The 27,014-nt window shown below is 37.2% G+C and overlaps 3 protein-coding genes across 3 annotated transcripts; 1 reads left to right on the top strand and 2 right to left on the bottom strand.

Moving 5' to 3' along the window:
* The first annotated feature begins 3 nt into the window (after positions 1 to 3).
* LOC136240511 (signal peptidase complex catalytic subunit SEC11A-like) lies at positions 4 to 9,551 on the top strand. Its single transcript, XM_066031504.1, has 6 exons — positions 4 to 141; positions 5,880 to 5,989; positions 7,298 to 7,447; positions 7,949 to 8,068; positions 8,376 to 8,433; positions 9,420 to 9,551. The coding sequence occupies exons 1-6, from the start codon at positions 88 to 90 to the stop codon at positions 9,468 to 9,470; spliced, it is 543 nt and encodes a 180-aa protein (XP_065887576.1). The 5' UTR covers positions 4 to 87; the 3' UTR covers positions 9,471 to 9,551.
* A 1,479-nt stretch (positions 9,552 to 11,030) lies between these two features.
* LOC136240510 (uncharacterized) lies at positions 11,031 to 12,713 on the bottom strand. The gene has a single exon (XM_066031503.1). The coding sequence runs from the start codon at positions 12,708 to 12,710 to the stop codon at positions 11,154 to 11,156; it is 1,557 nt and encodes a 518-aa protein (XP_065887575.1). The 5' UTR covers positions 12,711 to 12,713; the 3' UTR covers positions 11,031 to 11,153.
* Positions 12,714 to 19,426: 6,713 nt separating this feature from the next.
* Positions 19,427 to 20,308, bottom strand: LOC136240360 (superoxide dismutase [Cu-Zn]-like). The gene is made up of 3 exons (XM_066031316.1): positions 20,143 to 20,308; positions 19,914 to 20,086; positions 19,427 to 19,796 (listed from the first exon to the last, which is right to left on the bottom strand). The coding sequence occupies exons 1-3, from the start codon at positions 20,245 to 20,247 to the stop codon at positions 19,556 to 19,558; spliced, it is 519 nt and encodes a 172-aa protein (XP_065887388.1). The 5' UTR covers positions 20,248 to 20,308; the 3' UTR covers positions 19,427 to 19,555.
* Between the last annotated feature and the right edge of the window lie 6,706 nt (positions 20,309 to 27,014).

Here is a 27,014-nt window from a genome sequence, read left to right as displayed (position 1 = left end):
GACTGAATTAATTTAAGCTCACGTGAAGTGGTGCGCTATAAATAAGATACACAACAAGGCAAAGACACGAGTTAAGCCGCAGCCAGAATGCAGTACTTTTCTTCAATGTTTGACGATGTCCGGACGATGAACAAACGTCAGGTATGTTAATATCTAAGAGACATGGCCATTAAAACTAAATAGTACTTTATCCAGGACACTGGCGCAGTTTGCCAGTGAACTCTCAGCATACTAATCACTTGTATCCGTATGCTGTCAGGCCAAAAATAAATAAACCATTTCTGTTCAGCCGTGATGCCCGTACAGCATACAACATTTGGTGTAGTCGTTATGGCAAAACCTTCTGATCTTTGTACTTCTTAATACTATAGTACTATGAGCCATTCAGCATCCTCAAAGGCCAATGTAGTAGACCACCATATGTATGTCATAACCGCTACTTTTTTGACCAGTTGTTTTGTTTCTGATATTATGGTGGGAGGCGATGTACAGTATTACAACAGAAAACTCCATTGTAAAGTGTTTTTACTTTTTACATGCAATACTATTGTAGTCACCAGTCTGCAACATTCAATGCCAAGTTTTAATTTGATAAGGTCTATGATGTGCGAATTATATGTTAATTGTGTCATATCTTCAGTGATATTACCATACCATTAATGTCCCATGGCACTATAGACTAGTATGGGATATTTAAGTTAGTCTCAGATACAGTACTAAATGCAAAAGGGAACAGAATGGAAACATAGAATTCCGTTGCCTGTGTCACCAATGTAATTTTGTGCATTTCTCTGTTGTAATTTTAAGAGTAAGACTGTGGAATTCTGTGCAGAAGGGTCAAGCAAAACATAATGTTCTCTGCCCAGCATGGATGGAATTGAATTATTTATTTAAGAGCATTTAGCTCACAGAGATTTCAAATCCTTGGGATCTATTTATCCATAGGATATTGTGGTACAGTATTTGTAGATAAAGTATAATCTTACATCAACCACATAATGTGCTATGCATTTCACTAAGACAGGGTGATACCCGTCTATTCTGGGCTGAAATTTTCCAACCTTATTAGGCACGTAGCTGCATTACTTTGTTTACAAATGGTACACAATTGATGATTATTACAATGATCAGTTTAGTGGCACTGACCTGATTAATTATCATCAATAAATAGTGTCCAAAACAAACAAGTTGACACGAAGAAAATTGTGTCTCGTAGACACAAAAATTGCTATTACTTGTATGAGTAATGCTTTTGTTCTGTGATTGACAAGTGCTGCATAAAATAATGCATTGCTAAATCAATTGTTTAGTGGTATTTCATTAAGTTAGTGAGATATGACTGCTGTAACTTTATACCAGTAATTGATATATGGGATGCCAATAATGGTAAAGCACGTACAGTGGAGCAATGCTTGTGGTGCTATTATTATTCTAAAACATTTCATTCAACCAACCAACCACAGCAGTGTGATTGGTTGGGTTATGATAGCGTTTTTTTGGGATGGATAACTAATAACTAAAACCCACTATCAAATGTGGCAAAAAAAAAGACTGAGCCAGCAAGGCATGTTTTGCCAGAATTTAGTTTATTGGGAAGACAAAACTAATGCAGTGGTAACTCTATTGTTCACCAGATGTCCGCTTTTGTCCTGCACTGTTGTACTGTCTCTTGTGACTAGATTGTTTTTCTCTTTACCATTGGGTAAGGAAAAGGAAAGCTTCCCACACTTGTCTTTAAACCTCATGGATAGGGCTGGCAGATAATTTAGATAAAAGGTTATCTAAATACCTATCATAAATGTGACCTGCTGAGTGAAAACCGACTGTTTTCGCAAAATTATATTTTGCTATAAAACTGTATTGAAATACACTGGGTAAAAATACGCATACTACTTGAAAATTTTATGCACACTTTAATCGCATTCGTACGTACTGAAATTAGGCTCAAATTAATAAAACATATACCACTTTAGCGTAGGCGTTCAAAGGCGCCGCTCGGTGTTTAACTCGCTTATTGCCCAGGCAATATCATGGGAAAGCGGTTTGCCAATGACTTTGATGCCCAGCCAGTTCAAAGAAACGATACGCTTTGACTCGTTATATTGGGCAACATAGAGCTTTGCATTGTGGGACTCAATTTTGTAGTGGTTGTTAAACTGCGTATATTCTCTAAGATGGACTAGTTGGTTGTTAGTAAAGGATAATGAAGGCACAAAATAATTGTTTGGGCGATCGTAGATGCGTATTCTACCTACCGTGTATCAGCCTTTGAACAGACCACAGAACGGAAAAACTACTACTGCTACGCTGAAATAGGTTAGTAACTTACGGTTCTAAGTACTTAACTTAATATAATAACTTACTTACTGTCCCAATAGCAAAGTTAGTTGGCTTAACTTAGTACAAAAAGGATAACAATATAAACTCAATCCCATAATCGCAAGTTTTCTTACATAGCGTGTTGAAGTATAGTAACGTATTAATGACATTTTAACATATGGACAACGTTTTGATGGCTATTAGCTTTTAAAACCACGATCGATTTTCAGATGCTACTGTATAAAACAAATGGGATGAGTTCTCGTTAGTTCTTTCACCTATTAGGTGAGTCCGCCCCAAGTGATATACATGTATATCACTTATGCCACGGTTGCTTGGGATTTTGCTGACATATACACCTGCATCCCTCGAGCTTTGGGTGTATATATCAACAAAATCCCTCACAGCCATAGTATAACTATTAACCACTGGATTCTTCTGTTTATGGAGGGTATGAAAATCTTTGTTTCGTGTTCATACAGCAAATGATACATGTGTTATGGGTATTTATTTACGATGCGGTAAAAGCATTTACTGTTGTCATTTCTTAGTTGGAATGGTCTTCTTCTTTGTCATCACGGAGGAGTACAGGGAAAGCACTATACTTTGATTGATTTGCCAGTTCATGGTGCACAAATTGAGCCGAGTTCCATCTTCGTACCTTGTTTTAATCATGAGTTATGATCAATTATCTAAGTGCCTGTAATTTATTTCCCATATTGTTGCTGTACAAATCGAGTTTATCACTGTTCCAACTGTCAAGCGCTATAACTCCAAGACCATTCATCATAAAAGGCTGAAACTTTGGCTGTCCACTCTTTTGTTACTATAGATTACAAAGATGCAAAAATAAAAGGGAATTCGAGGAATGTGCGAAATGGCCAGGGTTTTGTTCAGCGGGTCACAAATATCAAGATAATAGTAAATCTTTGTAATCTGTAATTGACCACAGTCAGATGGAGAAAGGTGTCAAACTAGTTTGGGAAGCAATAAAATTTCTGACTTGAAAAAGCATTACATACTTCAGAACATTGGATTTCTAGTATTATAGGACTATTGCTTGAAAGTGCATACTCGGTAGTGTCAAGATGAGTTTAGGATCAAACTGTACCAACATTGGTTTCTCCTACACAAACAAAAAGGGGAAAGATGGTCTGGCCACTCAAGATATCATAAGATGTGGAGGTACAACATGTTCATGTGAACCATAGGGCTTGTACAGGAAACCTGTTTTGGGAGAGTATTGCTAGCAATTTTACGCTTTATATTCAGCAGCATAATCAATCCCATTCTGTCCCAATGGGTTTGACTTTGATGTACAGAATCGATTACCAGTAGTCTTACAATTGTTATACAAGTGGGCAACAAAAAACCCTTAGTGAAAAAAAAAATACACTGCCAAAAATGGATTAAAGCCCAGCAGCTGTTTAGACATTACATTTTACAAGATTTAAAAGGAATTTGGAAGTATGCATAAATTGAACATTAATTCTTCCTGATAGCATTCTCTGCTACTGTACTGTGTACGCCACACTAACTTTTATAGTGTTTATTAATCACCTGTCATTAGGTGCACCATGGTACACAAATAATGGTATTGTGTGCTTAGTATTGATGTTGAAAACTAAAACCCACAATCAGATGTTACATGAGCTTGTATAAAATAAGTGCCATGCACTTATCATTGTTTTTCAACAAATTTCTCAAAGGGAGTGTTGACATTAGACATGTCTTTCCTATAGACTTTTTGGAAAGGGTTCTGCTTTTTGAACTAGCTGAGAACTCTGAAAGTTCAATTAGGGACCAAAGAAATAAAAGTAGTGAAATGAGGGCAGTCACCTACACCTGAGGTATGCTATCCCTACTTCACCATGACTGAAATAGGGATTAATTTCCAATAGTATATCTTGATGTGTGGGAGATCTCCCTAGTTCATTTCACTACTTTTTGATCCCTAATAGAACTTAAAATTCCTTGTATTTGTTTGTTTACTTTTTTGTAACATTATTATGACTGGTGAACCTGTGTTAGAAGGAAGAATGGTGCCAGGTTTATGAAGTAGCAAAATGGCTTCATTTTCAGCTATTCTCAGCCCATTACACAGTGTTACAATTCAAGAAAACTACAAGAAGGGCCTCTGCAATTGATTGAATCACATTGGAAAACTCAAGATGATTCCCATTACAAACGTAGGGAAGCCATCGTGCGGTGCTACAGAAAAAACACATTGCACTGTCAGCAAGAAAAATGGAACACTACAGAGGACATAGGTACTGTATGCCAAAAGGTACCTGTCAGGCTGAAGCAACATCGAACAGTGCAAAAATCAATCCCATAGCCTTAGCCATTATCAAGCTAGTCATAATAATGTTTTTACAAAAATTGTAAACAAACAAGATATACGGGGAATTGAGGTTTTGAGTTCGGTTAGGGATCTTGGAAATAAAAAAAAGGGAGGTCATAGCTATACTAGTGAACATTTAATCCCTACTTCAGTCATGGCTGTATTATTGACTGGTTGTACCGTATTAAAGTTATACCTGCTAGTTGCTTCACCACAAACTGTAGAATACATGCCTATGTTTGTTTAAACGCTGGGGTACTAAAAGCTAGCTAATACAGTGTAAATGCTAGAGTCATGTGCTATACAAGAGTTTGTATTCTGTATAAACTTGACTGTATGTTGATTACATAAACACTCTCAGCACCACTTTGTCCACAATCACCCTTCGCCTCATGTACTCAAAGAGTAGAAGTGCCTGGGCCTGAATAAACACTGAGCTTGTTTTAATACCAGGTCCAAATCCATTTTTGTCCACAATCACCCTTCGCCTCATGTACTCAAAGAGTAGAAGTGCCTGGGCCTGAATAAACACTGAGCTTGTTTTAATACCAGGTCCAAATCCATTGTAGGAAATACACTCCCAGGCTTTCATACAGTATCTGTTGGTGCTTCACAAGCAGTCCCTTAACAGACGGTCTTGATATCCATGTATGTGGGAACACACTTGCATACACACCTTTCATTGTGGTTTCCCGATCACTCTAACCCAGAGTTATTTATGTATGTTGTTTGTGGCTAACAGGCCTAGTCATGGATGTATAGTGTATTCCATATGAAGGTTGTGGCATGCTTATGTGAATAGCATTTTAAACCAGTTATATTTCTAAGGCAGGAGTTGGCTTGTTTTCAATAATGGATTTTTGTACATCTTCCTTTTTTATATATTTTATCATTGTTAGTCAGCATAGCAACCCACTTTACAGAATCCCTAGTCATCGTTCTGTAAGCAGTGTGACGGAGTGATGGTACACACAGACCATTTGTTAAGTATACGTATTGACTAGAAAATTACAAGTATTTATTTAAGGGGAACTTGTAGTCTCCAATTGATAAGGAAAGATTATGTGACAAGAACTATACAGTGCTCCTTTGATAAAGAGTGACGACAATCTTAGTTTCCTTGTACCAATTCCGATTGTGTATTAAGCACAAGGAATTTTCTGGCAAAATAATATATGATTATTGTCTTAATTCTTGTACCCTGTATATCATACAGCTATACTATCAGCTGCTCAACTTTGGTATGATAGTGTCCTCTGCCCTGATGATATGGAAAGGTCTAATGGTTGTTACTGGCAGTGAGAGCCCCATCGTAGTAGTGTTGAGGTGAGCTGCTGATTGTGTATGGTATAAGAGTTAGGAATTGGTTGGTTGTTGCAACATATTTAATAGGTAATAAATGGCTTCCCCATTAAAGTGGACACTGGCAAAACAGGGAATCAGAGAAAATTTGTTGTCATTTTGTGTTCATTATTAATATCTTCCTTACAAAGATCACATTTAATAGTGAGTGTCGAATCATACAAGCCAGAAACATGAAGCAAATAGGTGTGTAACATGACATGGTCTTTAATGTCACTGGCGTTTTCACAAGCTTGAGCAAACATGACTTTAATTCCCTTTTAATCCAGCTAAGAAACTTTTTTGGTTGGTCACAAGGTGTCCATATCAACAGGTGTACTGCAAATAATATACCGTATGCTGGTTCCACTGTATGTAATATATGTTTTGATTGTACTTGTATTTTAAGTGCTTTCTTTGGAGAAGTTGTCGTTATTGTTGTTGATGGTAATTTTTTTTTGTAACAAGGACTCGTAATACCATTTATAAAAGATAGTTGAATATCTAATTGGTGTAATATCTTTTGTCAAATATAAATCCATTGAAACAGCCTATTACAACTTTTTAAATAGATATCCATTGTAGTATTATTCATGCATTATGTGACCATGTTAATTTATCAATAAAAAGTGGCCCCTCAGTTACATGCATACAACAGTAATTATAATATTATGAAAGCCTTGATGTGCTGCTATCAATGGGGAAGCACCCTTGGCTATGTAACAAATTAGCGCTCATGTGAACACTCAGCTTAGTTTGATACTCTTGAATATGTATTGAGTAATTTTGATATTTAGTATAATGGTTCTTGAATCTAATATGGTTTCTTGGTGATTGCCTGGGTACCTGCTAACATTGAAGTACTACAAAGCCGTCACCATCTTCTATGTGATTGTACAATTTTGTTATATATAGGACATAAAAATATTTAAGTGTGTAGTCTGAGTTATTCTTGGAAAGAGCACATGCAAGCACACTTGTGGTGGTGTGTGTGTGCGCATGTGCGTTAGTTTGTGTATGCATTTGTCTATGAGTGTACATGTGTTTTGATTCATAATATATGTAAAGTGTTAGCGAAATACAAATGTGACTGGATTTGCGAAAGGGTGCCTTTTCCGCACATTTACATAAGAGCAAACAAACAACATAACCAGATACTGTAGCTTCACTCATTGAGAATTTCAGACAGTCATATGCAATGATAAAAAAGTTATGAAGTTTCAAAGTTCAAAAAATGGGTCAAATTTTGTGTACCTTTTCACAAATCCAGTCACAAATTGTTCTCACTCGTAGTGGCAGTATGGAGCCAGCATTTCATCGAGGTGACTTGCTATTTCTGACCAACCTACAAGATGACCCAATCAGGGTAGGAGAGATTGTTGTGTTCAACATTAAAGGAAGGGACATCCCCATTGTACACAGGGTCATCAAGGTTCATGAAGAGTAAGTGACACTGTACGGTCACCAGGATTCTGCCAAGGAATTCCTGAGTGGTGGCCTAAAGTAAACAAGACCTGACATGCTGTGTATTGTATTAGAGTGTTTGTGTGTTATATTAAAGTACATTGGATGTGCATCAGTGATATATGTAAGAATTGTACTGGTCGGATTTAAGAAGGTACTGGTCGGTTTTCAGAGGTGCTGGTTGCTTTGAACCACTGCCGATCGGTGTGGACAGAGCCCTGGGTCACTGTACAGTGTGCCTTGTACATAAGTTACTGTCAAGAAGAAAAAATCAGCTCACGATTATTAAGATCCGACTTTTGCTATCCTATACACAGCCTTATGGTCACTTGAAGTAGTACTGGTACTGCACTTTAGGCAGTCACCTGCTTCACACGATTAAGTGCAGTTAGAAATAATTAGTTGAAAAGTGCTTATATCCATACCAGACACTACTTCACACTAGTAACTTGTCTAATGACATGTGATTTATTTCTGTAGTGAGAATGGAGATGTGAAGTTATTGACTAAAGGAGATAACAATTCAGTTGATGACAGAGGTTTATATGCCCCAGGACAACTTTGGATACGTAGAAATGAAGTAGTTGGAAGAGCTAGAGGGTTAGTGAACTCAGTGTACAGTGATTTAAATGTGCGGCCTACACCATGCATCTGATTGCTCTAGCACTGTTGTGAATCTTGTGACCTACTTTGTATAAAGGAATATTTGTTATTCAGCTTATATGCAATGAATTGAACATATTCTTATCGCCGGTCCAAATAATATGTGACACTGTCTATGGCCACCTCATAAAAGTCGTATGAACCCACCATACAGTATAGATGGCCTTATTTTTTGAGGTTTTGTGTTTAGCATTGCAAGTATTTAAATAGCTCTTCTATTGCTCTTGTTTGATTTTGTATTTAGGTTTGTACCATACATTGGAATGGTTACCATTATCATGAATGACTACCCAAGATTTAAGGTACGTTATGCTGATGTGATATATTTGAATTGTTAGTGACCTTAATTTGGTGAATATTGTGTTCAACGTGTTTTGTAGGAATGTTTACTGCTGTATGTGCTGTGTATATAGAGAAATATGTATACAGTATATTGTAAACCTTAGCTATGTTTGGCAATGCTTACAAAACCCATCCTTCTTTTTCCGACCAATATATACGTGCCCTGGTTGCTTGTAAATTCACCAAGCTAATTTTATATCCTCTAAATGTACATTTAGCCATGTGTCTCTTATCATGACAATTACTTTTATGTGAGTGGATTTGCAAATGGTGGTCTTCCACACACAAAATTGAGACATCCCACTACTGAGAATTGCTTTTGTCTAACCACGTTATGTTATCACTATCTGCTTGGATGTCTTTCTAGAGCTCTATTGACTAATGGGGTTGTGGGGCTGTTCCCACCACTTTCATTTGTCAATTAAAAATTACTGTAATAGAGCAGTCAACCACTCTAATAGAACAGTCATATTTGTAGCTGTAAACAAATAGGTATTAAATTCATTTTAAAAAACATAGTTGAATGTGGGCAACAGTAATGAGCCGAAACAAAAAAGCCAATGTATAGGATACCCCAAAACCATAGCAAAGTATGTGCTAGTCCAGAATGATGGAACAGGCCATACAATGATAGGACCAACTTTGACAATGAAGGTTACACTGTAGAGTTTGAAATCACAGTGAATGTTGTTTTGGAGAATATCAGGCTGTACCGCACACCTTCCATGGAGACATTCCTGGCCCTTGGCTGAGTTGGCAAAGAAATAACTGTTGTTTGAGTTGTTATATAGAAGATTGAAATGGCATGCATGTGTGTGCGTGTGTAGCCAGGGTTGAATAACACATATGTCGTTTCTCTTTGGAAGACTGCTTTTTGCAAATTTGGTCACACATAATAGAGTTATTGCATTTTATTTACATGTTCTCTTTCTTCCCATGCATACAGTATATTCTATTAGGTACTCTGGGAATATTTGTGTTACTACATCGAGAATGAAACACTGAAATTATCATGATTGCATGTATGTACAGTGTATGTATTACTTAGTTAGAAGATTCATCAATTTAATGCATTTGACTCAGTGACACTTGGCAAGCGTAACTGAATAAGTAGTGGTGGTTGTGTTGTGGTTCCAGAAAAGGTTACGCCTAATTCAACTGAGCTCCTATTATTCACAAACACTAGCTATCTGAATGTTTCAGTTGAAACTTTAGCTGTCCACTCCTTTGGAAGCAAAAAATAGAGTTTGAAGAGTGTGTGAAAACGACCAGTTTTTGCTCAGCCAGTCACAAATTATGTAATATTCTTACAAATAGAAACTTTCGGTTACTCTGATCAAGCACTCAACTACTCTAATAGAACAATCACTTTAGATCTTTTATGATGAATAGTCGTGGAGTTATAGTGCAACAGCAAAAAAAAATGATTTATACAGCAACGATATGTGTACAGCAAATAAATTACAGGCACTTACTTGATCAATCATAACTCACTATTGAAACAAGGCACAGAAGACAGGACTTGTGTTCATTACAAACTGGCAAGTCCATCAAGGTACAGTTTTTTCTTGTACTCCTCTGTGTGGACAAAGAAAAAGGCTGTTCCAACAAAGAAATGGTGATGGTAAACTTTATTTTTACTGCATCATAAATAAATACCCATAACTCATGTATCTGACTGCACGAAGACGAAAAACAGACATTTATTTTTTTACTCTGCTTGGACAGGCATTGATTTGAGCTTTGTTCCAATGTATACCAAAGTGATTAGAGCATGTAGCATGCATATTTTTACCCAGTACATATTTATAACAAAAGTAGAATTATGTGAAAACGGCTGTTTGCTCAGCCGGTCACATTTACATTAGTGATTTTGTGCCCCAACTTCAGAGATATCAACTTTTCAGTCTCCCAAATAGTAGGTGGTTCAGTGGTTCTGAAAACTGGTTCCAGACCTATTACTTTATTAGCCTTAATTAGTTAGTCCCTTGTACTGATCACAAGTATGTACAGTTTACAAATGATGATGCTATGCTTTACATTTTTCCAGAAAATCATGCTGGTGGTGTGTAGCTACCAATGAGTTTAGTATGGCAAAGAATGAGATAGAGCTGTTTATTGTCTAACAGGAATACTAATAGAACATTCATACTACTACTATATACTCTAATAGAGCAGTCGTGTGTCTCGTCTGAATTTCTGTGATGCCACACATTATTGTGAGCAGTGCTTGAGGTCCCACCAAAGTTTGAATCTGCCAGTAGGAGCTTTATTCTGCCTCTTTTCTTACAGTTACAGTTTAGCACCTGCAAGTACTGCTACATGAATTAGTTTATATTGTTGTGATTACCGTTTTTCTTGAGCATCTAACCATAGACCACGTTTGATATCTTCTGTACTGCAACACTAAAATTGTGTGCTCATCATTTTGAGTGCAAAACATGCATTCTATTGCTGAGAAAGTTAAACACAAGACATTTCTGTGTACAATATGCCTGTGCCGAGACATTCACTTTCTAAAGTCAGCACATTCTTGAACGCTTCTATGTACAGTACAGAACTTGACAACAATATTAATAGCCAAATTAATGAACAAAAATCACACAAATTTACAGGTCTGTCATGCAATCACTGCTGCACAAATAGTTACGTTCAATGATGAAAAGCAATAAAACAACAATCAACCTTCTCTACAAGTTTCAAAGCTCCAGTAATCTTCAGGACAACTGTACCGATTCAACGGACCTTCGTGTGAACCTTCAATGCAGTTTGAGCCATAAGAACACCAACCACAACCAGCACTAACACAGTCTTCACAACTATTACGTTTAGTCCCACTATTGCATAGTGAACAGGTTGCTTCATGGACATATGTTGGGAGAGGACATTCAAATGGATTGTCATAATATTGACCATGGACCTCTTCAAAGAAGTACTGCAATCCATCCTCTATTGATGATAGCATGTTGTATTGGAGATTTACAGCAATAGAATGGCCAATATTTCGTAGTTCATCAAACTCGGTAGGTATTGCACCAATCAACAAATTATCCTCCAATTCTAGCTGGGTGATACTGGTCAGTTTACCTATGCTTCTTGGCAATGTACCATTCAATTGATTATGAGAAAGCATTAGCCGTTCAATCTTTGTCATTGTTCCAATTGCTTCTGGTATTGATCCACTCAATTGATTGTTGGATAGATCAAGATAGATGAGACTGGACATTGAAAAGATACAATCAGGAATGGCACCAGTAAATTGGTTATAAGAAAAGTCAAGGTGTTCAAGTTGACTAAGCTTACAAAGAGAAGCTGTTATATTACCTTCATAAGAACCACCCACTATCTTAAGTGTTTTTAACTGTTGCCAGTTCTCACCAATAAAATCAGGCAGGTGTCCAAACACGCATATAGACACATACTCCAGTGAGAACATAGCCTGCCAACTATCAGGGATACCAGAACACAGACCTCTATACTGAGTGTGAGATGACTGAACAAGAGATAAGTTAACCAGTTGGTGGAGATCTCCATAACTTTGGGGGAAAATCCTACTGAGTTGATTCTCCTGTAACATTAGTTGTTTTAAGGTAGTGATCTTTCCAATATCATCGGGAAGGTAACCAACCAAGTTGTTACCATCTAACAATATACTCTCCAGTTTTGGTGTGTTCCATGTGATCGGCAATACTCCATTAATCTGGCTTTTAGATGCGTAGAGTTGCTGCAGGTTTGGCAAACTCATTTCTCTGGGTAAACTGATGTTCAGTGAGTACATGTTACCAATATCCAAGTATTCTAGTGTCTGGATTGCAAAAATACCTTCAGGGAAGTCACGTGAACGGATGTAGTTGTCCGCTATCACCAGTGTCTGAAGATGTTTCATTTCAATAATTTCATCTGGCAGGCTCCGCAGCTCATGTCTAGGTAAGCTTATTCCGGATACGTAGTATACGGACTGATCTTCCACACAGGTTATTCCAAACCAGTTGTCCGTACACGGGTTGCTAGTGCTACTGCTGTTTCCCCAGTTAGTCCAATTGTATATTTTATGGGTTCTGTCTTCTGTAGCGTTGTAGATATAATTCAGTATTTTCCTGTCCTGAGGATTTGTTTTAATTTGCGCGTCCGCAATACTACCAAAAAGTATTGCTGCGGCGAAGAAGTAAAACGAAATTGTCATCTCCAGCGCCTGCCTTCTTAAGTAAGCCACGCCTACCACGTGACTAATGTGCATTAATTCATTATCCGCACTTAATTGTTTCTTAAGCGCCTATAAGCGCTCCAATAAACAAAAAGGTCGGACGCCTAAAATCCGCCTTATTCCAAGTGATACGGGATGATGCTAAAGAGTCGAGCATTGTATCGAACGTGTATGCTCGTTGTTTCTTGCTAGTTACAACAACGAGCTCCGCAAAGAGCATACTGCTACTGGGGAGTACAGCTATGCACCTATCAATGTCAAGCCCCACCCCACCCAGTACGGGCTATGTGGGGCGTTAGGAGGGGATTTGAATTTAAATTTTGCTCCCAGGGGTGGGGAATTTGAACAAGCGCTCTATAGTAGCATAGATCCTTTACAGTAGTTTTATACGTGAAGTGCGAGAGAACACGTGATAAAACCGCAGCACCTCGTGTACCTTTGTCACTGTGGCTTCTGTTTTTACAACACGTTGGTTGTCAAATCCCCTTCCTATCCCCACCTCATAGGGTGGGACTATGTGGGGATTTGACCTGATAATTCACCCCCAGGTAGGGGAATTTGACTTTCTACTTGATCAAATCCCCACTATATCCCCACCCTCCCCGTACTGGGGGGGGTGGGGCTTAACATTGATAGGTGCACTACACTAACGTGCGTGCGTGCTGGCTTCAAGTAACGTGTGACTGGACTACTCAGTTATCAAGATCTCACTGAAAAGACTTTCTCAACGAGAATGTCGCTCAACATAAACATTTTTGTTAGTGTCTGTATTGATTGGGCCATAGATATTAGAGTATCTATGATTGGGCACTCCCTCCCAAAGTTGGACGCATCGCCCGTAATCATAATATGTGACTGGATTTGCGAAAAGGTACCTTTTCCACACATTTGACATACCAGCAAACAAAATGATGTAACACTTGACTCCTTATACTGATTAACTTGCTCTTAGTATCAAACTGTAGCCAGATGCTGTAGCTACATTCATGGAAACTTTCAAGCAATTATATGCCATGATCAAAAAGTTATGAAGCTTTAACGTTAAAAAAATGGGTCAAATTTTGTGTGTGAAAAAGGTACCTTTTCGCAAATCCGGTCACATATTATAGTGATGCAGTATAACAAGTTTTATGAATGTTACAAAAGAAACTCAGTATGGTCCGGTCTTTTCAAATAAAAAGCAAGATGGCATTGGTATTAGTACACTTGAACACCAAGGAACAACTTACACCATGCACCCTTTGTCTAAAGCAAATGTTCTAACTCAACGGACACTGAAGGCAACCCTCTCCCCTAACTGATTCATGTACACTCTGATTGGGTATCTCAATTGCTTCACAACTTATAAAGCCCTATACAAAGCTGCAGGCCCAGACAATTTTCCATCTTACTTCCAGAGTCAAAGAGGTAGCAAATGAAATTTCCCCAGCCCTTGAATAAATTTCCAAGCATCACTGATCCAAGGCACCATACCAGCTGACATGCGGAAATCGGCTCTGATAGTTCCTGTGTACAAGAATAACAATAAGAAGCAACCACTGTCCTGTATCACTAACATGTATATGTTCAAAATCATGGAACATGTTATCTACTCTTAGTCAGGTGGCTTGATGCCAAATTTTAGCCAAATGTGGACATTTCGAATAAAAGTACCATATTTTTTCCACATATTACCTATGGCCTTTATTTCTGAATTTTGGTAGGAGCCGCCTCATATCACCTTGGATCCCCCTCAAAACCCTCTCTGAAATAGTCTAAGTTTTTGTATAATTAATGGAAAATTTGAAAAAGCACCAAAGTTTTCATAATTTCACTTTTTTGATAAAAGACACTTCATACAGTACATGTATTGCTTCCTGCGTGAATGGATATATGCCCTAGTAACAACATTTTTTGCATTTAAAACAGTTACATCAGCATATTAGCATGCATTTCTTATAGTTACGGACATTTCTGAGATACGGACAGTAGTATATATGTACCAGGTTTCCTGGATAAGAGAGGTTCCACTGTATAGCTATAGTATTACATATGTAGCTTGGTCTGGCATCACATAAAGTGTGGCTACATTATTGCTATAAAATTAAGCAGCCATGCAGTGAACTACACATATATATGGCTGCTAAAACAAGTAACTTATCAACTTATTAAATCAAGCACAACATGCACCTGGCATGGATGGACGAATACACTGATACAAACTGAAATTGCTTCATCTGGTACTGCTGATACATTCCAAAAGACCTCACATATTACCAGAACAGAGCGGTTACCACTTTGCTGATGGTTTTCTGTGCATATTATGACATGCTAAGGATATATGGATGCAGCAAATGATACTAAGACTCCAGACTTCCAGTATTTGGATTGATGTTGGCAAATCTCCATGTCTTGGATGTGTGTTGGAATCCACCATGGTGATCAATGGCATGGAGCTAATGCTTTCAACTAACAACGAAAAATTGCTCTCATGCAGCCCAAAAGTCTCAATTGTTCAGGGTACATAATGATAGATCAATGGCACCATGTAATCACAAAGAAGCAGATTCCAGATCCTTGCAAGATGCACTGGTTAATAGCTATACCATTTTGTTGTGAGTATAATTGACACAGACATCAGAGTAATTTTTAAACTGCAGGTTTCATCACTTGGTGGAATGCTTGGGTAGCATCTAAAGAAAGACCTTTATACATTATATAATTATAACATCAATTCCATTTTTGAAGAGCTTGCCTGGTGAATAGAGATATATTGCATTATCACTATTTCAGTTTACAAGCTGTGATGTTGCATCCAGCATTTTTGGGAATAGTACAATAGGAGGTGCAGAACTGTTAAACTGCTAATGTGGCATCTAATGGCTCTCCAACCTTTTGCTGTGATAAAACTTAATTTTCCTGACTCCACAGATCATTTTGCTATAATAATGTATGGCAGCTTAGTGAGTGGAAGTGGACATTCTGGACAAAAGCACCAATTCATTCCAATACTTATGTCTCTAACTTTCATTTTTTGATAAGAGCCACTCATCTAGTTTCATTATGGAATTTAATGAATGCTCTAATAGAGAATTTTGTAGCACTTTGAATTGTTTCACCAACACAGCATAAGAAAAACTTTGCTATTATACTCAGTTCATAAGAAATGGTTACTCTCAGCTTACATGCAATAAATTCCTCTCAAATGTGGAGCAATGAAGGCTGTGGACCAGTTAATGAAACTTTCCACTAGCTACATGGTTTATAAGATATCATCATTGGTTTTGTTATCACATGTTGTGTTACTTTATTTTATTGTTGTTAATTTATTGTCGATGTCTATTAATTCATTACACAGTACTGAGTCCCACTCCACATGACTTAGCTTATTTCTTATTGATGAATAATTGGCTTTTCTGTAGTTGTATTCATGATTATTGTCGTTTTGTTTGTACTGCTGTGGTGTTAAATACTGGAACCAGAACAATAGACATTCATGGTTACTAGAGCCCCAGGGAGAATGATGTTGTGCCTCATCAATTGAATCAGGGTTTGAAGTAAATACTAAATCAAGTGTTGAGGGCCTTTGTCCATGCCACGGAAAGTGTTGAGTTGGACTGGATACATGTACCGTACGCAAGAAAATTTTGACGTCAGAAAAATTTGAGGAATTTGACGAATCGGTTTAATTCGTCAAATTTAAATTCATCAAATGTTTATAAGCGCCCTTAAAAGTACAGGTTTTGCCTACAATTTCTTCATTTTCGTCAACATTTTATTCGTCAAATCTGCTGAAGTCTGAATTCGTCAAATTTTTTTGACGTCAAAATTTCCTTGCGTACGGTATCAAGTAACTGTCCAATGAAGTGTCAATAAATTGATGTGCAAAAGATCTATCACTATTTGAACAAGTAAGGTCAATCCAATCTATATTTGGAACATTGAAGTCACCCATAATGAGTTCAGAACAGTCATGATAGGTATCAATTTTACTTATTGCTGTATTCAAAGCATTATCATTCTCATCACTTGATTGGGGAGATCTGTAGACAACACCAACCAACATTTTGACATTATCACTTCTAGTAATTATATACCAAACTGATTCCTCAATGTGTAGCCCTGTCAAAGGATCACAGGTAGAAGAATGCACATATAGCAATACTCCACTTCCACGTCCATCTATTCTGCCACAACAAAATGAATTCTAGTCTTCAAGATGTAATTCAGCATCACTAATAGAATTAGTACACCACATTTCAGTAATTCCAATAATGAGAGGTCTATATTGATCAATATAATTTTTTAATTCAGCAAGCTTGTTCATAATACTTCTGGCATTAGTCAGCATACAGGTAACAAATATATTATCATTCCACTAATTAACACATTGTGAGTGCTGAGAGCAAAACTTAGTTCACCCTCAGCACTATCTTTCCATTTGTGACCCGGTCTGCGAAAAGGGCTAACATTGCTTAACCTCAAAAATTTTGCCCCTCAAAATATTTAGGCTTAACGGCATATTAAAGATTGCACTAATTGGGTGGATTATTGGTTGTAATGCTTGGTCTACATGGTAATAGCCTTTATCTCTTATAAGGGTGATGAACAGTCTAGTATGCTGACATAGGAAGTTGTACTAACGCTCTAGCATACCATACTAAAAACCACAAATGATGTATGCCACAAAAGTTTCACATGAAGTACCGCCTGAATCCCGTGAACACAAAGGTTCTAAACTACTCTACTTAGGACGATGATATCCATCAAACAGTAATGAATTTACCGGCATTGTTGTTACAAAGCAATGCATGGGCCAGGCCTTAGTACGCACAACAGCTATTTAACTCATTGAAAACTAATCACATTATGCAATTTGGTCAGTGTTCACAGGATATCAATATCAAACATAATCCACCATATCTGTGAATATGCCAGTCATCTGGTCACCCCCACCTACTTACTAACATTCACCAAATAGAGATGAATCAAAAGAAGGCTGCCAGATTTGTGTTTTAGAAATTATTCCAGATATTCTAGTGCAATATAGCTATTCTGAATCAACTTGATCGGTAATCATTGGAGATGCGAAGAGATGATGATTCAACTCTAGTTATGTTTCATAACATTATCAAACAGTATGTAGTTATCTCTTGTGATCATATCCTTCATAAAGTCCCCAATTTCACCTATAGTAGCAGTGGCAGATCTAGGGGGAGGATGCATATCCCCCCCTCCCTTCCTTCATCTCTTTCAAAAAAAATTGCATACAAGATCGAGATACTCTAATAGAGCAGTCACAGTGTTATTCATAACTTAACTATGAAGCTATGAATAAAGATCATTATATACTTTATAGCATATACATTTGGTAAAGGACAGCCATTATTACTATGACCTTTTTTGTTTTGTTTTTTGCTCTTCAACTTTTCAGCAAAGTGCATCCCCCCCTTTCCAAACTCTGAATCCATCTCTGAGTAGCAGCAGGAAATTCCTACACCTACCTGAATTGATTCTTTCATGTACTCATTTTTTCCAAGAGCAATCCAACTATGGAATCATTTACCCCAATCATGATCACCTTGCAAAACTGACAATGTTGATACTTTTAAATCTCTATTACTTAACGTTTAGTTTGTTAACTAATCATGTATGAGGTCTGTACATTATACAGTAATAATAATAAATGAATTTTTGTGGCGGGACATATGGCTTTGTTTTGCAAAGGCTTCAAAACCACAAACTCCCAGGTAACCACCACCAAATGTTCTGTATTTTCATGTTGTTATCAGTAAGTGTCCTAGATATCATAAGAACACACAACCTTCGCACATCCTTGCAGAGACCTCTACCTACGAATGTTCAAATAATTTATTGCACACTTGTCGGTGTGTGCCCATAGGCAAGTGGCTATCTCAAGTAAGTAAAAGGATTAAGTTAACTTATAAACTAAATTAAAGTGGAGGTGTGAGAATGATGCAAGGTGCAGTTGTGGTTTCAAATATGGCATTGTTATGCTGACTTTGAAGTGGTTTATACTTAAGTTGGTGACACAACTACCAAAAAGTTGTTGTGTAGACGAAAATCGCTAAACCGAGCAAAGTAACTATGCACTCTAAAGTAAGCACCAGTGAATATCTTCCATCTGACAAGTATTCTGCATACATTACAATGCTTTAAAAGATCACAAACCTTACTTAGATGTAACGCACATGATAAAAACAATATTTCCATGATGATCAGCATATGGACAAACCCCATATAATAGTGATTTTCATTTCCATTGGAGTTCGGATGATGGAACAATCTCGCGTCATTATTTTGTACCAGGGTTCTATCAGGGAATATACACAGAAATTTTTTTTTTTTTTTAAATCTTTGATACTGGAATGTCTATCAATAGGTCATGGAACACACAATGATCTTGCTACTTTTTATCTCAGAATTGTAATTATTATTAATAATAATAATCATACATACAGTAGTCAGTATACAGGGGTGTATAGATTTTCTTGCCCACATATGTACTCATTGTAAACAACCACCAAAGGAGATGGAGAATGCTTTCCAAGGTAATTTTTTGGTGTGCATTCTATTAAGATTTGCAAAAAAACCATAGGCAGCCCCTACTATGAACTGTTCAAAATTATAGTGGTTATAGCACTAATAGAGTGGTTCTAGAAGCTTCTGAAAATCCATATACTAGATTAACAGCTAATCAAAAGTGATGCCAAAATGGATTGGAGCCTATGGAAAACAGGTTTTCACAATTAAAGTCTAAACTTTTAGTCATATTGAAAATGGGCTATACATGATCTAAAAAGCAGTGTACAACCAAAACCACAGAAAATGATAGATCAGTGAATCAGTACAAGTCAAGTCTATTAATAGTAATTTTGTTAAACTTGATCATCAGGGTTGGCATAGCCAATTACACCACAAGCAAGTCGGGCACCAGCATGTCCAGTTGTCTTGCTATCAGCATATCCTCCTTTACCAAGATCATCCGGGTCAGCATGTACAACAACACTCCTTCCTATGATGCATCTTTCTCCAGAGAAGAGGCTGATTTGGTTATCTGTGATGCCAACAGTTGCCTTGCCATCAGTAGCTTCAATATTGCCAAGATCACCAACATGCCTGAAAATAGTTGCATTAATTCTACTATTAGTCCATTAGAGTACATCAACAACAGTACATCAACAAGAGTACATCAAAAAGAGTAACATCAACAAGAGTAAACGAAATCTCACAAACCTGTTTGCATCAGTAGGCCCGCCATGTTCTTTGTCAAAGGGGTTGAAATGCGCTCCGGCGCTTACGCATCCGTCGGTGAAATCACCATACTTATGAATGTGGAAACCGTGCTTTCCATCTGTCAGATCCCCAGTCACTTCCCCTGTAACAGTCACCGGTGTATGTTCTGATAACTGCAAAGGAATAAATTCGGTCAGTGAACATCACTGTTCGGCTTTAACTACGTTACCTGCGTGAAAGTAATGCTTCCTGAAACGGAACCTTCCAATTTCGCGATTGCTTGCGTCTTGGCGATTTTAGGGCAGGCCATCTCGCTTGCTATCTGTCTCGCCATCTGTTTCTTACAACTTTAATAAACTTGTAGCGATTCCGGAATTCCGTAAATTTTTCTTCGAGAATATTAGGCCACTCCAAATAAATTCTCTGTTTCCCGTCCACCGCCCGCATCTAGTTACTGTCAGCTCTAAAATTAATATTCCATTATTCCGTATTCTTTCATTATTTTCCGGTTATTGTTGCATACTGACAGGCTCACTTGAAACCATGTCAGCTCACGTGTCAGCAGTGCTATCAAGTCGGCACAAACTTCACGTTTGTGCTATTTTTGTTACGTAAAAAGGAAGGAATAAGCTTAAGTATGCCTTTTTATGGTTGTGCTAGACAAACAGCTAATGGCTTAAAAAGCTGCTAATCTTATAATGAATAATGGAAATGGACGCATGCAAATCAGGGGCGGATCCAGAGTCTGGAAAGAGGGGGGGCACCTTGCTGAAAAAAAAGTTGAAGAGCAAAAAAAAAAAAAAAGGTCACAACAATAATTTATCCTTTACCAAATATATTATATCACGTATGTTATGTAAAAATAAAATCCTATTTATAGCTTCCTAAGTAAGCTACACTTCCCCATGAACACTGTGACTGCTTTATTAGAGTGATTGGTGATTGACTGCTCTATTAGAGTATCTCGATCTTATATACATTTTTTCAAGGGAGGGGGGGGGGGGGGGGGGGGGCACGTGCCCCCCGTGCCCCCCCCTGGATCCGCCCCTGCAAATGAGGACGGGAAACAGAGAATTTATTTGGAGTGGCCTTAAGAGAGCGGTTCGCTACCGTACGAGCGATTGATCAAACAATTGGACTATTTCTGGGGGCAAGGAATACGATGGTACAGTTAGTTTTCTGCTACAAATATGTTTGTGTTGAGTTTTATGTCAATTATAACATTATTTTGCAATACTATGATAGCCACCACAATGTTATGTTCTCTTTACAAGAAACGACCTCGGAAACGACCCAGCACATGTTAGTTACACCAAGGTGAGCATTTTTTCCAAGTGGTTTTCAATATTACTATGCTAAAAGTCAGCGAATTTGCACCACAAGCAGCTTATATAATTATCTCTTTGATGCAACATTTTGGTATCTGTCATGGAGCTAGCTAAACAGTAAGAGCAAAAATAAGTATATAACTGAGCAGCTATAAATCAACAGTACAACTACTTACTTTTGCACATTGTATTTTTGGGTGGAGGTGAATGGTACAGAGTGGTTACACTCCACCATGTGTATGCTGTTTTGCCATCCATAAGATTCTAAAATGCATGCATGCAGCTATCTAGTAGCCTTCTATGGAGGTGACTTTTATTCAGGGGGTCTTGCAAGTAAGGTTACACTGTGGTCTGTGTGTTAAGGTATTTATAACAGAAAACATAAGTTCAAAATGTTATCTGAGTTATAAGCATTTGTTCAATTGTGCCATTTTTGGGACTTTTTCAATGGAAAACTGATACGGAGAAAATCTGTCTTTTCCCGCCTATATTTAATACTGGTGATCACGGAAGAAAAGCTCCATGTACTATTCCGTAATCTAAAGATGATCTATTTTAAAGACAAAATTGCTTATAGCTTCACCATCCTACAACGGATTTTTAAAAACTGAGTGTTTATGATATATATCTTCAGAGAGAACTGCATGCACAAGGCTATGCTATTTCCATTAAGTTTAAAGTTCTATTTCCATTAATTTTAAAATTCTCCCAGAATCGCCAACTTTACATTCTACCGTTAAGCTGGGTAAGCTGAGAACATCACGTTCTAAGCATAAACGCCTATATTATAAAAATAACACCCGCTACGCATATACCCTGTAGCCTGAATATTTTAAGGGGGGAAATTTTTGCTGATTTCATGGTTTTGTGGGTTACCAGCAAAACTTTTACCCTTGAAATATTTAGACCTCCATATAGTCTAATGCATTTTTGGAGTGTTTGCAAATTTAAATTAAGTAGCTAGCCAACATTGTTCAACCTCGAAAAATGTTGCCCTCAAAATATTTAGGCTATGGTATATAGCCTACAGTAGATTGCATTTCCGTTTTTAAAATTGCGTCACTCATGTGCTTTAATACACACGGTCATACAACCCTTCACAGAGCTACTTTTGCAGACTGGAATTCATATTCAGAGTCCCCCGACATCAACAACTTGTTCCGTGAAACAAAACATTTTAAATCTTGTGTGCATCCATCAGCTGGTGTAAATTTTAAATGGAAATGCAATCTGCTGTAAATATTTTGAGGGAAAAGTTTTAGAGGTACCCAATGGGGAACTAATTACACCATCTTCAGCTAACTAGTATTTAAGGATAAACGCTTGTGCCTGTACATCCATATATACAGTATGTATCAGTACCTAAAATAACTTTTATTTAACACTGCACACTTTCCCAAGTAACTGACTCCTACAGTATGTATATCAGAAGCAAAGGAAACACCTTTCTAGTGAGGTGCACATTTAAAGGCAAACAATCTTTTTCCAATGCCTGCGCTTAACTGTTGTACTACATGGCTATGTAGAGGAAAAGCAGTTACCTTAATTGATGTGCAAACAGTCTAAATGTGAACATGTAAACTATACAAGCCTGATGAGTCTGGGAGCATGTTTCCAAATTTTTGTCATACTCTCTGAAACTGAATCTGAGAGTGATTTCATGCAGAATAATAGTATTGTTTGGTGACAACTCTATTATCTTGATTTTGATGCTTATACTTATCAAGGGCATCAGGTAAGGCTCAGTCCTAATGATGCCAAAGCTGGCCCCCAGGAAGTTTTCAAAATTTCACCTTCTGAGATGTTATTTGTCCAAAATTTCCTATACACTGTGAGGAAATTTTGGGCTGTAATACTAAGTATTAGCTGCAGATAGCTGACAAGTGTTCATTGTTAGGGATATAGCTGGACACTGACCAAAAAGCATGCACCTCTGTAATACTGCTTAACTCCACTTTGAGATTGAGAGATAAACTGTAAGTAATTTTCCAAAGTAGCTACAAAGCCAAAGTTAACTTAAATATGACAGTAGTTATTTTAGAAGCGCTTAATACGGACAAAGTAGACCTGAAGTTGTTCTGGATGAAAGACATGTTAGATGAATATGTCGTTTTTATCATTAAATAAATGCTAAGTATTGCATGTTCACTACTTTTGTTTTGGCTTCATCAATTGTTTCAGAAAGTTTTTTTTTTAATTTCAACCAAAAACTACTGGTGAGGCTCTAGCCTCACTGATTGCATCTACTCTGGTACTTATTATAAGCATGCATTCAGTTGTTTGCATGCAGTTATAGAATAGACACTGTAGCACAGTTGTTGGTGTTCAATGAAGTATTTCAAATCAGGTGTAGCCATGCTGATGCATGCCTTAGCATGCAACATCCAGAAACAGTTAATCAGTGTACTTGTTTATAAAGATCTATACAGCTACTTTACACTTGGTGATGGTATGTAGTCATATTCTTAGCCCTATAAATTAACACTACACAAAATTACATTTATCACCGCACGCTTTAGACTTAACACTACAAATTTGTGCAGTGTTAAGGCCTTATTTTAGGCCCTGGTATATAGCTATACTAATTACTATACAAATCAAATAAGCAATTACTGTAATGTCTGTCCAGCAGTGTTTTAAAATCATTAACAGAAGGGGAATCAACAGTAGATTGGGGTAATGAATTCCAATCATTGATTACTCTGTTACTATAAAAGTTCAGAGGAGGGTGGAAGCAGTTTAAGTGCCATTAAAATGAATTATGCTAAACCATCGGTTTCTGGATGAACTAAAATGTGTGGACGATGATGTAACAAAGGGCAGCATCATTGTTTGGTTTAGAATATAAATACCTTGCTAGCGCTAGTATTGCTATATGCGCGAAATATTGTTCCATCAGTTTTACCTAGAAAACTAAGCAATTTTACGAAACAAAATACACCATTTTAATCCTTACATGAAGCACAACCAAAATATCTAGCGATCATTAACGATCATCACCATTCGCTAGTTTTGTATTGAGACTATTGAGGTTCACGTCATTAAACTATGCAATTAAGGTAATATTTTCAAGTAGCACCTGAAGCACTTCCACCCTCCTCTGATAAAAGTTAGATCTTGTGTATGAATTGGTGTGATGCTTGAATAATTTCTTTTTGTGACCTCTTGTTGTAGTAGAAGTGGATGGGGGAAATGATCATCTATGTTGTTGTTACCTTTGAGAATTTGGAACAAGTAGATCAAATCACCCCTTCATTCACGGTGTTGTAAAGATCCATAGTAAAGATTTGCAACATCTAGCAAGACCCATATTGATTAATTATATATGTTTGTTTCATCATTACAGTACGATAGTACTGTATAGTAGGGACCACAAAGGTGTAGGTGGGGGCGCATGAATAAACATCACCCAAAAACCAGCCTCATTTTTCCCTGACAATGATGAAGCAGTATTGGTTAGGTAAAACTAAGCCCAAACAAACCTTCAGATCAAACCGAAGTGCTTTCAACAAGTTGCTATGAATTTTTTTTTTTAAATCATACAGTACTAGTAGGAACCACAAAGGTTTGGGCGTGGCCCATGAAAAACATCACAAAAAACCAGCCTCACCTACCCTGATGATGATGAAGCAGTATTAGTTAGGTAAAACTAAGCCCAAACAAGCCTTCAGATTAACCCGAAATGTTTCAACAAGTTGCTACGGAATTTTTTTTTAATGGAATGGAAATTTCTACTGACTGACTGACTGATTGACTGATTAGTTGAAAATTCCACTTTTTGACCGACTAGTTGAAATTTCCAAATTTTTTGTGTACTTGCTAAACAGAATTTTCTACTGACTGACTGACTGAGTAACTGAGTGATGCCTTCAGACAAGCATAACTCAATAACAGCTAAGGGTACTGGCTTGTGGTTGATTTTTCATTGTTAGACGTCGCTTCAGCTCAAGAGGTGCCTTTTGGCACACCGCAGTACGTACAATGCATTCTTCATGGACTTACCAGTGTCCTCCTTTGTGTCCCACTCATCTTTGCTGACAGCGAAAAATGTTGATTTGGTGGTAGCACGTGATGGCTTCCCTTTGTAACAGAAATCATCTGTATATTTCATAACGGCTACTTTGATTGCAGAGGTGCTTTTCGAACAGTTCTTGAGTCGTAATGCTGTGTAACAGGTTGAACATAATTGACAACAAAGTGTAATGGATACTTTACTTTTCAGACGATAATTGGTAGCTGGGGTGCGTGGCGACATTTCTTTCTTTTGATGCGGCATGCATGGGTTCACCAGTCATAATCATTTTATGTTACAAAAAAAAGTTAACAAACAAGTACACAAACAGATTTTGGAATTTTCAACTAGAGTACACATCAAAAAAAAGTACTGAAACAAGCTGCAGTAGTGTATAACAATAAGAATTGAATGTTATATCCCTACTGTGCATGCTCAAGATACCATAATGGAAATGCATGCACAGTAGGGATATAACACTTCTTTTTGGTTTACTGTGATGCGCTACTGCTTCTTTCAGTACCTTTAATGGATCCCTACTCTAGTTGAAAATTCCCAATTTTTTGTGTACCACAGTACTTGTACCATATAGCCTAAATATTTTGAGGGACAAAATTTTCGCTTTTTCAAGGTTTTTGGAGCTAACAGTGAAAATTTTATCCTTGAAAGTTTTAGACCTTCATATATTACATATGGGATTGTTTGCAAATCTGCAATTTTACATTGTTCAACCTCGAAAATTTGGCCCCTCAGCTATACGGTATGTGGAAACTAATTTTTTTATTAACAAAATGCGATTGCGTGATTGTTACATACTGTTGGTTTTTCTGTTGTGTCTTCGTAGTCTTAATTTTGGTTTCTTTCAAACCTCCAATACAGGGGCATACAGAGTACTTGAAACATTAAGAAATTGATACTTCAGGTTTCCAGAATCTGGAATCTGTCATGGAACAGGACATATTTTAAACTTTTATCTTAGTTAAATAATAGTTTCTAACATGACAGCAACACTTATATGGCATTGTTCTGAATTGTGATTTTGGTGAAAAGATCGAGATACTCTAATAGAGCAGTCAGGCAATATAAACTACTCTAATATACAAGTCACTTAGCTGTAGTGGAAACTCCTTTTCAAAATTCCAGCATATGCCCCTGCAATAGGCACTCCTATGATGGTTAATCTAACCAATTTTCAACTGATTCCTCGCAGCAGCTTATACCCTGTAGGCACGACAAAAATGGAAGTTTGATCTTATCATTTTGCGTGAATAATTGTTCATGACTCCGTGAATCTTGACAGATTTCCACCAAAATTGGTACGGAGATTCACTTTAATATCTTGTCTGATCTTGTCATCTTGTCTAAGTATTGAAAGGAATCTGCAAATTTGATGAAGCTATAATGTAAAAGTTCTCTCATCTTGTACAAAGATTTTAAAGGTGTGTACTGCGTGTGTAGCAAAACAACAAATTAGTGGCAAGAAATTGGTCCAAAAACATTTTAAATTCATTCTATAATTAATGTTGAAGTGACAGTATGCCAGTGCTAATTGTGCATTTGGTCATTTCTTAACAAACTGTTGCATGAATGGTGTCAAGCAGAACAGTTTCTATAGTTACGGAAATTTCCTAATTAATTATAGCAAAAGTTCACAATATAAGTAAGAGAACATCTAGATAGCTTATAATAGCTAATATATTATGATACACAGTTTATCCTTTTTCATTTCAGGTAAATACTTTGCCTTAAAGAGCAGGCGAC

The sequence above is a fragment of the Dysidea avara genome, chromosome 12 (genome assembly GCF_963678975.1).
Source record: "Dysidea avara chromosome 12, odDysAvar1.4, whole genome shotgun sequence".
Lineage (NCBI taxonomy): Eukaryota > Metazoa > Porifera > Demospongiae > Dictyoceratida > Dysideidae > Dysidea > Dysidea avara.
The sequence above is the reverse complement of the archived record's forward strand: the minus strand, read 5'-3'. Positions and strand labels throughout refer to the sequence as shown.

Coding starts and splice junctions, on each gene's coding strand:
- LOC136240510 (XM_066031503.1), bottom strand. CDS start 12,710: ATGCACATTAGTCACGTGGTAGGCGTGGCTTACTTAAGAAGGCAGGCG.
- LOC136240360 (XM_066031316.1), bottom strand. CDS start 20,247: ATGGCGAGACAGATAGCAAGCGAGATGGCCTGCCCTAAAATCGCCAAG. Junction 20,087..20,142: donor GAAGCATTACTTTCACGCAG/GTAACGTAGTTA, acceptor ATTCCTTTGCAG/TTATCAGAACATACACCGGT. Junction 19,797..19,913: donor GGGCCTACTGATGCAAACAG/GTTTGTGAGATT, acceptor AACTATTTTCAG/GCATGTTGGTGATCTTGGCA.
- LOC136240511 (XM_066031504.1), top strand. CDS start 88: ATGCAGTACTTTTCTTCAATGTTTGACGATGTCCGGACGATGAACAAA. Junction 142..5,879: donor GGACGATGAACAAACGTCAG/GTATGTTAATAT, acceptor TATATCATACAG/CTATACTATCAGCTGCTCAA. Junction 5,990..7,297: donor CCCATCGTAGTAGTGTTGAG/GTGAGCTGCTGA, acceptor TCTCACTCGTAG/TGGCAGTATGGAGCCAGCAT.